We start from the raw sequence: 13,646 nt of genomic DNA, 5'->3' as shown, positions 1-13,646 counted from the left end.
CCATAACTTCTTGTAAATATGCAGATGGTGTAAAACGAAAGAGCCCTGAGGGACTATCACTGAAAAATATGAAGATGGTTTAAGGAAGCATCACAAGGCCAGCCATCACAATTAACAAATTTGAAATAAAACTGGCCAGGATTCAAATGATCTAAAACAATTTGTAGTTTAGAGGCATATTGACGAAGAACCCAAATCAGCATTTAAAATGGTTCCTTCAGCTTCGTGATACATTTAAATATAATGGGGTCATCTATGACACTATTCCTTTTCAGTTGTTCCCCTGCTTCTTAATTGATAATACTTTTTCTTGGTTAGATTCACAGGCATCAGGATCTATCACGACATGGGATGAACTTGTAGGGAAATTTCCATAAAAGGTTTTCTCTATTAGCAAGACGGTCCAACTGAGAAGAGATATCACAAAATTTAAACAGTTAGAAAGAGAGAGCTTTCACGAAGCTTGGGAGCATTTTAAAATGGTAATACAGAGATGCGCACATAATAGGTTACCTAAGTGGCTGAGACAACAAATGTTCTACAACAAATTGGATGTGCACACACGTTCAAGACTAGTTGGAGCCACATAAGAAACTTTAATGAGCAAAACATACAAAGATGCGTATGAACTGATAGAAAACATAGTGATGAGCTCCTGTTAGTGGCCAATTGAACGCTATACATAACTCAATTTGATAGATCAATATCCAATTTTAATGAATTTCAAATTTCCCTTTTTTGTGTGTTCATACAAGCTTAATTTTCTAAAAATTAAAAATTCGTGAGATTAGATAAAATTGAGGTTTATATTTGTAATAATAGGTTAAATAAGATGTTTAGAAACTTAATTAAGGTTTAGTTACAATACTCGAGTGAGGAAACCTTATATTTCGACAAAATAATTTGATTCCTAACTCATTTGATCTAATTAAAAGGTATTTGATCTTAATTTAACAAATCCTTAATGAATTTAAGCAAATAGAATGTTTTCCCCTTTTAAAAGATCACATAAGCTTGATTTTTTTGAAAAAATTAAATTGGTGAAATTTGATGAAATTGATGGTCTAAATATGTAATTAGATGATAGTTAGGATGTATGAAGTTGAAATCTAAGCTTAGAAGTGAGATTTGAGTGGTTAAACACCTATTTCAGAAAAATTAGTTAAGTTTTTGGTATAGATGTTAAGAGGCTTTGATATATGATTTTAGAATAATTTAATGGTGTTTGTTGTTATTAGTAATGCCTTTGTAATGTGTTTTATACGTATGAAAAGTTCCAATTCATTTGGGAGCCTCCACAAGCATGGACAAAGGCAAATTAAAGCTTACTTAAGTATGATAGTTGAAGTAATGGTTGTTAAGGTGAGTGGTCTAATATACTACATTTAAACTCCAATACGCAGGCTAAGGTAACATATGCAAATCACCAGCTTAATTAATATATGAACCTTGATTTCTCCTGTGCAAACCATTGCAATTTTGTTTGAGTGTAGGGTATGCATGCTGTGCGATTTTAATGAGAAAAATGCATGAATTTAAAATGTACATGTAGTTATTGGAATAAAATAGGCAAGCTATAGCTGTAAACCATGTACTTGATGTGATAAGTGTATGTGAATAGTGCATTTAATTATTGCATGTGTGTGTGTGTGTGAGAGCATAATATTAAAGGTGAGCTAATGTACTAAAAAGGTTTGTGTATATATATAATATATATGCGTGGGTTTTGATTATATAATATATATATATATATATATGTATATGGGTTTTGTAATGCTTGCAAACTAATAAAAATATATATAATGTGAACTCTTATAACATATGAATTTTACTGATAATGTACATTTATGCATGCATAAACCAATATGTGAATTATGAGCTCTATGGTAATACAAGCTTTGATTTAGTGCAAAATTATATTATCGTGAAATACTAGGTGTGAGCCAATTATATTTGTGTAATGTGTTATATTGTGAACCATGTTAACTTGGTGAATTATATTATTATTGCGAACTGTGTTAATTTAGTGATTTGTATTAATATGGCGAACTATATTAATTTGCCAAACTGTATATTTTGAGATTCTGAGTTGTATTGTATGTAAGCTAAGCTATTGCATGCCCTATGCTAAATAAAATATATGAACAATGATTTATGTGAGCTATGTCATGAACGATATGTGAACTGTGTTATGTAGTGCAATATATAATGCATAAAAGTTATATTATTTGCGAACCATGCTCTATTACGAATTGTGAATTGCGAACTGTGTTATAACGTGTGAGCTCTGCTTAACTGTGAGCCATATTTTACTGAATATTTTGAATGTGTTAAAGAGATATTTTGGCATTGTAACCTTATGGAATCATTGGATATAGTTGGCATGCCATAGGATTTTGAGTACTCACCCTCATTATTGCGATAAGCATTGTACCCAGAGATAGCGTTAGAGAGATAAGGGAATGTCGAGCATAGCTCCATTCAATGGAGACAGTGTAAGGCACTATGAGTCGAGTGTGTTGAAGAGTGTAAGCATTCATGCTACACTTATATCAAATATAGCATAGAGCTCTTTGAGTCCAAAAGTGAGGTGCTATAAGGAGATTTGTTTATCCAATGTGTGGTGGTAAAGTCTCTTATATGTTTCATAATCACAAAAATGTCAATTTATCATTATTTGAGATATATGAGTTACGATGTGGTGTGAATGAATTATTATATTGAATGAACTGTTATATTGTATGAACTATTATATTGAATGAATTGTTATTATGCATGAACTGTTATTTCATATGAATTGTTATTTTATGCGAACTACCTATTCTATGTGAACTGTTTAATTCGTGTGAACTATTATCTTATATGAGTTGTGATAAAAAAGAATCGTTTAAGCATGCCTATTTCACTTAACTTGAATAGTGTGTTTATTTGTAGATGTTTGAGCACTCACTGAGCTTTCATAAGCTCACCTACTCTTTTATACCATTGCAGTGGTTTAGGTTGTGAAGAGGTAGGGAAGTGAGTCATCCAAGTGATTCATAACGAAGCTATACGTTGGTAATTGAGGAAGGCAATGTGGAGATTTAGAATTAGACTTTTTAATAATCGTTGGATTGTAATTAGACATTATGGACTCTTTAATTGGTTTTATTTGGAACTTTTATCGCTACTTCAGATAGATGATTGAATGGTAGATTACGAATGCTTGATGAATGGTATGAGCAATTGTTCGACTAATTTGCAACTGCATGATGAAAAGTCACTGGGTATCGAGGTAAGTCTTGTATGTTTTATGTGTGATTTGGAAATTAATCATAAGTTTAGTTTGCATGAAATGTAAAATTGGATAAATTATGTAAATAGTAGGTGACATGTGAACTAATTAAATGATATGATTTTATGAAGAGAAACATGATGTTTTAATGAATCTTCCTAAACAAGATATATACATATAAATTCTACAAAACTATTTCCAAACATTGTGAATTTGAGTTTTTTTTTTCAACATTTTACTATACTACATTTTAAATCTAATTATATGTTTTTAAACAAAACTGTTTTCCAAGCCTCTACAAATATAAACTTTTAAAAATACCCTACTGCATGCACGTATGTTTAACTGAAGTTTTCGAGGTAATTGCCTATTAAATATTAAATTACGAATTAGCCTTGTAGAAAACTTTTTTGAGATCGACTTTTTATTTTTTTAAATGAAAATAGAGCCTCCACCAATCCTTTTTATTTAGGTGTGATTGGATCATCTCAAAATTTGATCTTTTTAATAAAATGTTTGATTTATTAAAACAATGATTTTTGGTCTATGAAATCTAGGAAATGGGTTTGGGAGTCGGTTACGCACAAAGAAGGATCAGCATTCTCGTAACGCCTTAAATCGGTACCTAATTTATTAATTGATGTCTTAGTGTTGAGAATTTAAATTTTGAAGAGAATTTAAAACATAATCCCTCTTTGCATAATGTTATTTAATTAAAATCACTTAGATAAATTAAAATATATGTAGAAGGCATTCTTATCTCGAGGTAACCAAACAAAAAGGTCATATTCTGTAAGTTAGTACACGACATCTCGAATCCTCAAAAATAATATTGCTCATTATTTAATTACTATTTAAATCTCATGTGTTTTTAATTTTAAAAAGGATGTTCGGTTATCTAGGTTCAAAGAAAAATTTGAACCCCGTAAGTTAGGGCACGACTTCTCGAATATCCAAATATGAAACATTGCCTTGGTTTTAAATTTTTCCCTTTTTTTATGCATCGAGTAAAATGTATGTAACATTCAAAGCAATGTGCATTTAACATGTTTGGGCATAGTACGAAAACAAAAAAATATATTTAAACATAATGCATGATATAGTGATAGCGAAATAATATAAGATGGCCATGTGGGTAGAACATCTACATTAGATGATAAATAACAAATAAATAGATAAATACTATAATAATAATGTAATTATAACAATAATAGGAATATTAGTTCATGGCATTAATAACAATAGTCACATCACTTATCATAATATCAAAATAAATAAATAAATGAGAATTATAATTGCCATTTAAAATGTATAAATAGATAAATAAAAAAAAAAAAAGACGAAAAGGTATAAGCAATATAAATTTTAAATGCAAAGAATAAAAAGTAAAAGGGTAACTAAAGATGTGAAATTAAATGAAAGAATGATTAAGTTGAAAATACAAAGAATGAACTATATAAAATAAAAAAAAAATAAGGACTAAAATGCAACTTGTGAAAAACAATAAGGGCCAAATGGGAAAATATTCCCTGTCCTATTATGCGCATCTTTCCATGAGGCTAATTGATCGAAGGACCGAAATGAAAAAAAGATAAAATTAAGTGGAAAATTCTAGAAAGAAAAAAGAAAAAAGGTCAAAAATAGGACCAGATTGAAAACATTTAAAAAGTGAAAGGATTAGGGAAATAAATAAGCCCCCACATCAAAAATACGCGGATCTTGTGCAGTTTGGGTCGGGTCGTCAAGTCGGCTTCAAATCGCCGCCATTTCGGGTGTCTATTTCCCAAAAATGGCCCATGGACCAAAATGAAAATAAAATAAAATTAAGTGGTAAAAAAAAAGAACAGGACTATATTGAAAACCACCTAAAAAGTAGAAGGACTAGGGTAGCAATTATACCCTAGTCACAAAAACACGTGGATCCTAAGGTACTTAGGTCAGGCAATCGGATTGAGCGTCAAAATGACGCTGTTTTGGGACTTACGAGCACCGGCCAAAACGACTTCGTTTAACCCTGCCTATATAAGCCAAAAATTCTTTAAAAAATCATTTTGTTTGGGTTTTTAAAAAAAATTCGAGATCTATCCCTTTTTTCTCTTGGTTTTTCCCACATTCGGCCCAGGCGCCTACGAGTCTCCACCATGGCCACCGGTCATTGGCAACGAAGAAAGCTGCCTCCGATGGTCGGAGATCGCAAAAAAGAGGCCCTTTTATCCCTGTTTTCTCCGGCACAGCCTTAGGCAAACCCTCAAGGGTACAGCGGCCTTTCAATCCAGAAGACACACCGACGACAACGACAAAGGTGAAAAAAATTCCCTTTTTTTATTTTTGTATATATGTATGCGAAAAGGAAAAAAAAAAGATAATAACAACAATGGAAAACTGCCTTCTATTTAAACTATTGCAATCCCTTTTTTGTTTTTTATTTCTCTTTTAAAAATCCAGTCCGAATACAATCTGCTTCAATGGCTTTTATGGCCATTACACACTATTTACTATATATATTTTTTGAATTTTCTTGTTGTTTCTGTTGTTTCTACTATCCTTATTTCTTTCTCTTTGCAAGTGGTAATGCGTGGTCAACAACAATGGGAGAAGCAAGCCCTTGCCATTTTGGTGAAATGGCAGCAGAAAGGGCAGACCTCAAGACAAGGAGCCTCGAGCGACGTGCCTGTGAAGGGAGGAGCAGCACTAGAAATCCTAAGGTTTCTGGCTTTCTGAAAAGTTTTAGGTTTTTTGGGCTGGGTTATTGGTTTGGGCTTGGGTTGATTAGTTTGGGTTTGTATTTTTTTTTATTTGGTTTCTGTTTGGGCCCAAGCTAAATTGGGCCTCTACAAGTCTTCTTGTTGATTCGTTGATCAGAGTAGCGCAGCGGAAGCATGATTTAGGATTTTAAATATTCTCTGAATGATGCGTAGTGTGATTGGTCGATTGGTGTGCTTTGTGGTGGTTTAAACGAACAGTCACTTTGGTGGTTAATGTGACCTTCGAAATTCGGGTCAAACCGTCCTGGTCGATTTTTTGGCGTCACATATAATTTCAGAGTTTATTACTATAAGTATCATAAGGTTCAATTTTTATAAAAATTTTAAACTTTTGTTGTTCCTAAAAAAAAATTGCTTTCTAATCCAATTTTTTCCAACGTTTATCCCCTTGATTAACAACCATTATCAATACAACTTCCACGAAGAAATAAAAAGCAAAACCTAAGGACACAAAGAAAGACTCGAAACATCTAGACCCTTAAGGAAATTCCCTATAATATGTTTAGACACCATAGAGTAATTGGATGAAAGTGTACTTATTAAGGTGGTAATCATACCCTTTTGTAATGATAATAAACTTTAATTCTCTAGACATGTTTGGCTGACAGAGCACAACTGCATTGTAATTTCGTATGTTATGTTTGGTAATATAAATTGTAATTGCACAGCTATATAAATTTAAGTTCTAAAAAGAATAATAATTATCACAAAAAATTATTAATAATATTTGAAAAGAAAATTCTTTAAATAAATAACGATTTTCATATGTAATATGTTAAGCTATTCCTAGCACCCTATGTAATTGTATTTAATTACCCTAGCTCTCCATATTTGTGTTAAGTTATTCCTTCTCTAACATGAAACATTAATCGCTTATAATCGTTAGTTAGTCTTTGGCTAATTATATATAATTAAAAATTAATGCTATATAATTTTGTTAACATTAGTATAAATCATGTAAAATAAATAATATATCATTTAGTTAAATATTTAGTAAGTCAAATTGTATTAAAAATTATTTCTCGTCAATAAAATTTCCATATCATTTAAATGAGGTTAGTAAAATAACATATAATTATATTTTTAAAATAAAATATATATCCTAAAATTATAATACTATTATTATATCAAAATTATTAGACTTAAACAATATACAAGCGTGTTTAAAAAGTAATAGAACAAATAGATTTGAGTATGATTATTTGTAATTTATTTATATAATTACTCAATTTTACATTCCCTAAAAATGAAGTGTAATTGGAGTGCTTCAAGTACACTGAATTCAATGGGATTTACTAAGCTTATTATTAACCAAACATGCCCTATATAAGTAATTATTAACAATTACATCGGGCAAATTACCAATAAAAGCTCATTTTTTATTAAATTTACCGAAATGGGCCAGGTCAGAAATTATTTACCGGAATGGGCCAGTTTTTATAAAACGCGTCCACGTCAGCGTGTTGCCAGGGGAAAAAGCAGGAAAACGCTTCCTCAAGGAAGTGCTTTGCCTACGTGAATGTAAAACGCTTCCTTGAGTAGCTTTACGTCACATAGGCAAAGCGCTTCCTTGAAGCGTTCCGTCATTTTATTAGGGTTTTCTGCAATTAGGGTTAGGGTTTTGGAAAATTTGGGTTTTTAAATTTTAAGGTTTTAAGAAAAAAATTAAATAAATTAGGGTTTAGTGTTTGTTAATTATTAAATTAATTACTAATTTTAAAAATTAGATTATGGTTTAGTGTTTATGGTTTTTAAGGAAAAAAATCAAATAAATTAGGGTTTAGGGTTACTTGAGTAAATTAATTATAAATTTAAAAAAATTAGATTAGGATTTTAGGGTTTAGGGTTTTAGGGTATTTAAGAAAAAAATCAAATAAATTAGGGTTTGGGGTTTAGGGTAACTTAATTAAATTATTTGTTAATCTAAAAAAGCTTCTACGTGGACGCTCTTTTGCTACAGTAGTCTCTGAAAAAATAAATTTGAGAAGACGTGTATGCGCAAATAGTGTCAAAAACGCTTCAAGCAAGATGCATTGTCAGCAAAAGTATTGAAAGAAGCTTCCATATGGACGCTCTTTTGCTACAGTAATCTCTAAAAAAATAATTTTGAGAAGATGTGTCTGCGCAAATAGTGGTAAAAACGCTTCAAGCAGGATGCATTTTCAGCAAAATTACTGGAAGAAGCTCTCACGTGGATGCTCTTTTGCTACAGTGGTCTCTGAAAAAATAATTTTGAGAAGACGTGTCTGCATAAATAGTGTCAAAAACGCTTCAAGCAGGATGCATTTTCAGCAAAAATCTTGAAAGAAGCTCCCGTGGGCGCTTTTTTGCTACGATGGTTTCGAAATAACTTGGGCTATAAATGAGCCAAATTTTGTTCTCGGTAGCATAACTTACAGCAAAAAAAAAATAGAGAGGCTAAGAAGGATAAAAATTAAAGATGAGTGAACGCATTAGTGCTGTTATTTACTATGATGGTGAGGTTCATCACACCGAGAACGGTGTTGTTTTTTTTTCGGAGAATACAATACGACTGGTTTTTAACCAGAACATAGATTTAACAGAACTTCGTAAAAAGATTAGGCGTAAAATATTTAGAACGACGCCAATGAAAGTGTTGTCTATTAGGTATCGATTTTGTGCTTCTATTGATCCAGTAACATATAACTCATTCGACAACAAAGGTGCTCGTAGCTTAGAGGCAATAGTGCAGACTCATCTTGCTAGTGGAGCACCATATATTGAGTTATATGTACAATTTGCATCGCCCAATGATACATTTGCGGATACTGTTCGAGAGGAATACACAACCCCTGCCCGACACTCCGTTAGTGGGTTACATAATACGGAACCGCCGGTTTTTGGTAGCGGTATGGAATTCACAACCCCTGCACGACACTCTATTAATGGATGGGACATGCACCTAGGTGGGTCGATGTTTGATGCTGGAAATACGTACTGGGGAACGACATCAACTTATAGTGTTTGGCAATCTACATCCAATTGGGGACGTTATGAAACGCCCGAAGAAGGATGATGTACTCCCATGGCGTCCACCGGTGAGGGACCTCATCGTCGCAGATGATGGTGGGTTAGATGATGAGCCGATGTGGATCCACCTCGAGAGCCGTAGTGATGGTACAGAAGTTGGATTATTTTCTGAACCGGAGCCTATTCCAACTGAACCTGACGATGTTGAAAAGGGTTCAGATGCAGAAGAAGATCCACGATTCAGGGCATACTCGCCTCCAGCCCACATGTATAATGTTGATTTATCTGCAGATGATGCATTAGAGTTTCTAGATCTACCACACAGAACGCGTGATCATACAAGTTCGTTATTGGATTCGAGTGAATTTGAAGTTGGTAAGGAGTTTTCCAATAAGGATAGTTTTCTTGGTGCATTGAAACAACATAGCATCAATAACGGTGTTAACTACCACGTGGTTAAATCTAAATTCGATAAGTTTGAGGGGAAGTGTGCAGTGCAAGATGAAAGTTGTTCATGGAAAATCTACGCCTCGTTGAGGAAAAAGACAGGGTTGTGGGAGATAAAAAAGTATAAAGGTCCACATACATGTCTGCAGTCTGATGATTTAAGGTTTTGAATAATCTTGTTATTATGTAATGTTACATTATTTAACGTGCCGTTGATGGTATTTCACAAGATCATCCCAAGATGGATTCAGCTATGTTAGCTAGCTTAATACTACCACGTGAAGCGAGATCTTAGGGCTTGATGCGGTCTTAATTGCCAATATTCGTAACCAAATGGGGTACACGCCCTCTTACCGCAAGGCTTGGATAGCTAAGCAGAAGGCTTTAGGGAAGATGCATAGTGGGTGAGACGCTTCATATAATGAAATATGGCAGTGGTGTCAAGTGCTAGAGAGATACATCCCAGGGTGCATAACAGACCTTCAAACAGAACCTGCATACTACAACGACCGATTGCTCCGTGGATACGAAGTATTTAAGCGTCTCTTCTGGAGCTTTAATCAATGCCGATACGCATTTGCATATTGTAAGCCATTGGTACAAATTGACAGTACCTTTATGTACAGTAGATATACCCATCGGCTATTGCTAGCAGTCGCACAGGATGGTAGTGGAAGAATCCTTCCAATTGCGTTTGCAATAACACCAGAGGAGCCAGCTGATGATTGGGATTTCTTTCTTTCTAGGTTAAGGATGCATGTTTTCCCCCAACCTAATATATGCGTTATATCGGATCGAGGCACTGGGATACTAGCTGCAATTGAGTGACAGGGAAGCCCATGACATCACACACACCATCGGTATTGCCTAAGGCACATTGCTTCCAACTACTACAGGCAATATCCATCTAAAGGTGAACGACGGCAAGTGGCCAACATGGGTATTTAACTTTATCTCTATTAATATAATTTCGTTTGGAATATTGAATTTATTTTAAATGGAAAAGTGGTATGTAATTTTCGCTATCAACTTATATTGTCAAGGTATGAGATAAGTAAGGACCGTTTTCATGAGATGTTGGCAGTTTTCCATTCGGTTAACGAAGAGGGCCATAACTAGCTATGTAATATACCTTTCGAACAGTAGACACAAGCATACGACAGCGGCTTACGATATGGTCACATGACCTCAAACCTAGCCGAATGTATAAATTCTATTCTGAAAGGAACACGTCATTTACCGATAACATCAGTTGTGCGAGAGACATATTTTCGTTTAGCGGCACTATTTTCGAAACGAGCAGCGAGTTATGCAGGCCAAATGCAGGGAGGCCATGTATGGTGCGTAAAGGTATTGCAAGAAATTAACAAGGCGAAGGCACGGGCGAACACTATGCACACAGTGTGTCACGATCGAGACAACTTATGGTTTCGTGTGACAGAGTTTGACAAACCGCACCAAGGTATTACTGGCGGGCAATATCGTGTACACTTAAGAAATAGGACTTGCGATTGTGGGAGGTTTGACGCACTTCATTATCCATGCGCTCATGTAATTGCAGCTTGTCAAAATCTTCGTCTGGATCCCATGAGCTATGTCGACGACATGTACAAATTGGAATACATGTACAACGTGTGGAGACACATATTCCCACCGGTCCCAGATGAGCATAAATGGCCCTCTGTATCGCTTGCTCCGTTTAAGCTGTTACATGATAGAGAGTTGCGGCGTAAACCAAAGGGTCGACCTTGCTCGACTAGAATACGCAACAATATGGATATCCGAGAAACAACCAATCAACAGAAGTTATGTGGATGGTGTAGGAACCCAGGCCATACAAGTAGATCATGTCCAAATCGTAATAGTTGATAGTTGTTGTAATTGTCAATATGTTATATTATTTATATTTTATTACATGAAATAATATAAAATATTCAAAATATTGCTTTATTTAAAATAATTTTATTTTATTAAAAATATAAAAGTAAATTATAATTACTTTATTTAAAACAACCTTTTATATTATCACATGAAATAATATAAAAACATTCAAAATATTTCCTTATTTAAAATAATTTCCATTTTATTAAAAATATAAAAGTAAATTACAATTACTTTATTTAAAACAATATTTTATCTAATTACATGAAATAATATAAAAAATTCAAAATGTTGCCTTATTTAAAATAATTTCCATTTTATTAAAAATATAAAAGTAAATTACAATTACTTTATTTAAAACAACCTTTTATCTAATTACATGAAATAATATAAAAAATTCAAAATGTTGCCTTATTTAAAATACTTTCCATTTTATTAAAAATATAAAAGTAAATTACAATTACTTTATTTAAAACAACCTTTTATATTATCACATGAAATAATATAAAATATTCAAAATGTTGCCTTATTTAAAATAATTTCCATTTTTTAAAAATATAAAAGTAAATTATAATTACTTTATTTAAAAGACCTTTTATCTAATTACATGAAATAATATAAAAATATTCAAAATGTTGCCTTATTTAAAATAATTTCCATTTTTTAAAAATATAAAAGTAAATTACAATTACTTTATTTAAAACAACCTTTTATCTAATTACATGAAATAATATAAAAGATTCAAAATGTTTGTACAAATATATTAAAATAAAATCAATGTCCGTGCTTGGTCGGATTCAGTGTCACATGGAGGTCGTCGACTGCGATTCTGCGTTGGATTCCTTCTTTGTCCACTTCCGTGAGGTTGTGCTTGCTCGTGAGGATTCAGTTGTGGGTGTTGGGAGGATGACCCGCCTTGATAGAATAGTATTTGTGGAGGTGTTTGCATCATTAATGGCGGAAGTGTTTGAAACCCATAAGGTGATGGGGATTGGTAAAAAGAAGAGCTCCCCGACGGCCCCACCTACGATCCCTGGTGCGACGGCTGCCTATAGATCAGCGGTCCACTCGGAGTAATTGGAAATGGAGATGAACCGGGCCATGCATTCCAACCTGCCATAGGACTAGACAAAGGAAACATATAAAGGCTAGGATACATAAAAGGGCTAGGATACGTACCTGGCATCATCTGAAGAGGCTGTGCTGTGGGTGTCGACGGTTAAACTGTTGGGCCCGGTGACTGTGTAGGTCCTGTTGCTAGGCCGGGTGATTGTGTAGGCACTGTTGATGGGTCTGCGTCGTCGTCCCTTCTTCTAGGATTTAAAGGGTCACGTCATTCCCTTTAGATACGCAATTGCCGCTGCCTCTCCTCTTCTGACAGTAAATATGGCTTGCCATGGATCCTAAACCATGGCATGTATTCCGGCACGCACACCAACTCTGGAACGATGATCGGTTCTCGAGTAGGTATATAATCATACCGATCTTCCCACATTTGGATATAGTGTGACTAGAATCTCAGCCAATCCGTATGCAATTGCCATAAGTCGATTTTGTGATGATCATCCAACACCTCAGGTGCCACAGGAATCGGTTGTCGGAATCCAAATTGCCGTAATACTCTCTCTGATTGGTGCATCTCCACAATATCAAAGTTGACCAATGGGACCTTCACGTGCCAAGCGTTCGGATTTTACAAGTATTCATCCGGAATTACTGCCCGAATTGCCGGATCCTCGTATGGTGACCATTGAAACTATATAAAAATAATGAAAATATTAGTTAAATAAAAAATACTAAATACTAAATACTAAATACGAACCACTATTTTATTATGTATGTATATATATTTTTTTAATACTTACTTGTGCTTCCGACCGTTGCTCTAATAGAAACCGTATATCTTCAAGACAGGTAGGTAATCGAGCATAACTTGCCGAATCGTTCCACCTAATTAAATAAATTTTTAGCATACGATTATATTTTAAATCTACGTAATAATTGTAAAATCTAATATAAAATTTACCTCGTTATGAGTGGGAATGTATATGGGTGGTCCGCTCGATGACGTAAAAATGGAAAGTGAAACCGTGCCCATGATTGCAGTAGTGATAGGCAACCTCCGATTTTCGCTTTATTCGGTCGCGTAGCCCCGCACATCTCCCGGTACAGTGTTGCCAACACGGCAGACCCTAAACTAAATTCACCAGCTGCTCTAAAATAAACGAGTTTCAGCAGCCATCTCAGATGTACAAGGTTTCGTGACAAGTCCGGCATCAGATAACCTC

General features: G+C 34.0%; 1 protein-coding gene and 1 non-coding gene across 2 annotated transcripts; one reads left to right on the top strand and one right to left on the bottom strand.

Moving 5' to 3' along the window:
* Positions 1 to 405: 405 nt before the first annotated feature.
* On the bottom strand, positions 406 to 511 carry LOC128281664 (small nucleolar RNA R71). Its single transcript, XR_008271917.1, has one exon. It is a non-coding gene; the product is annotated as a small nucleolar RNA R71 (small nucleolar RNA).
* A 10,286-nt stretch (positions 512 to 10,797) lies between these two features.
* LOC128280747 (uncharacterized) lies at positions 10,798 to 11,346 on the top strand. The gene has a single exon (XM_053019092.1). The coding sequence runs from the start codon at positions 10,798 to 10,800 to the stop codon at positions 11,344 to 11,346; it is 549 nt and encodes a 182-aa protein (XP_052875052.1).
* Positions 11,347 to 13,646: the final 2,300 nt, after the last annotated feature.

The sequence above is a fragment of the Gossypium arboreum genome, chromosome 1 (genome assembly GCF_025698485.1).
Source record: "Gossypium arboreum isolate Shixiya-1 chromosome 1, ASM2569848v2, whole genome shotgun sequence".
Lineage (NCBI taxonomy): Eukaryota > Viridiplantae > Streptophyta > Magnoliopsida > Malvales > Malvaceae > Gossypium > Gossypium arboreum.
The sequence above is the reverse complement of the archived record's forward strand: the minus strand, read 5'-3'. Positions and strand labels throughout refer to the sequence as shown.

Excerpts from the sequence above, each read along its gene's own strand:
- LOC128280747 (XM_053019092.1), top strand. The coding sequence starts at position 10,798 with ATGCAGGGAGGCCATGTATGGTGCGTAAAGGTATTGCAAGAAATTAAC.